This window comes from Anopheles bellator, unplaced genomic scaffold (genome assembly GCF_943735745.2).
Source record: "Anopheles bellator unplaced genomic scaffold, idAnoBellAS_SP24_06.2 scaffold02999_ctg1, whole genome shotgun sequence".
NCBI lineage: Eukaryota > Metazoa > Arthropoda > Insecta > Diptera > Culicidae > Anopheles > Anopheles bellator.
Window position 1 is genome coordinate 1 of NW_026687121.1, and position 1,061 is coordinate 1,061.

The following is a 1,061-nucleotide window of genomic DNA, read 5'->3' on the forward strand; positions in this document are numbered from 1 at the left end:
CCGTACGCTGAGGCAGAGCGATTCAGTGATCCGGAATCACACCCCGGCTGGGCGGACGAGAGGGATGCTGTTGCGCATGGAGCCACCTGCCCTTCGTCGGACATGGCTCCGAACGAGAGTGAGGACTGCCTGTTCCTCAATGTCTACACTCCGTCCTCCTCCAGCGGTCAGCGACCGGTCTTAGTGTTCATCCACGGCGGTGGTTACAGTGGCGGGTATGGAGACGAAGGTCTCTACGGCAGCCAGTACTTCATGACGGAGGACGTGGTGGTCGTTACCTTCAACTATCGCCTGGGAGTGCTCGGATTTTTCAGTACCGCCGATCGGACGGCCGCTGGTAATTGGGGTCTCAAGGACTGCATCATGGCGTTACGCTGGGTTCAGGATCACATCGCGGCATTCGGAGGCGATGCGGGCAGCGTTACGATCTACGGTGAATCGGCTGGTGCTGCTATTGTCGACCTGCTCCTCCTATCGCCACTGACGGGTGGATTGTTCCACCGCGCGATCGCCAGCAGCGGATCGCCCTTCAACTCGTGGGCCTTCCAACCGAATCCACTCTATTACGCAAACCGCTTAGCGGAAGTACTGGACCTGGAGACCACCGATACCACTGCTATGGTGGCAGCTCTCCGGCTGGTTCCGTACTCGGCGTTGATCGAGCAACAGGAAGATGTGTACTCGAGTGCACCACTACTGGGGTCTCTCGATTTTGGTCCGGTTGTCGAGCCACTAGACGCTCCCGGACCAATCGTCCTGCCACGGACGCCGATGGAGCTCATCGAGGACGGTGCGTACCAGGCGGTTCCTCTGTTGACTGGGTTCAACAACTTGGAGTCGATACTGTTAATAGTACAGGAGGACTTCACTTCAACGTTCAACGCGCATCCGCACTTATTGGTGCCGATGGCGTGGAACATTTCGGAAGGTAGTTCCGATGCTGGTGCCGTTATTGATGCGTTCGCTCAGTTCTACTGGCAAGGACAGACGCTGGGACCGGAGTTGTTGGAACCGTTTTCTTGGTACATGACCGACGCAATGTTCGCGATCGGTGTACTGGA

General features: G+C 57.5%; 1 protein-coding gene across 1 annotated transcript; it reads left to right on the forward strand.

The window, feature by feature from the left end:
- Window positions 1-18: 18 nt before the first annotated feature.
- On the forward strand, window positions 19-1,053 carry LOC131214852 (neuroligin-4, Y-linked-like; the record flags this gene model as incomplete). The annotated part of the gene is made up of 1 exon (XM_058209181.1): window positions 19-1,053. A coding segment is annotated over one exon (1,035 nt), but the record flags the coding sequence as incomplete, so codon positions are not given.
- Between the last annotated feature and the right edge of the window lie 8 nt (window positions 1,054-1,061).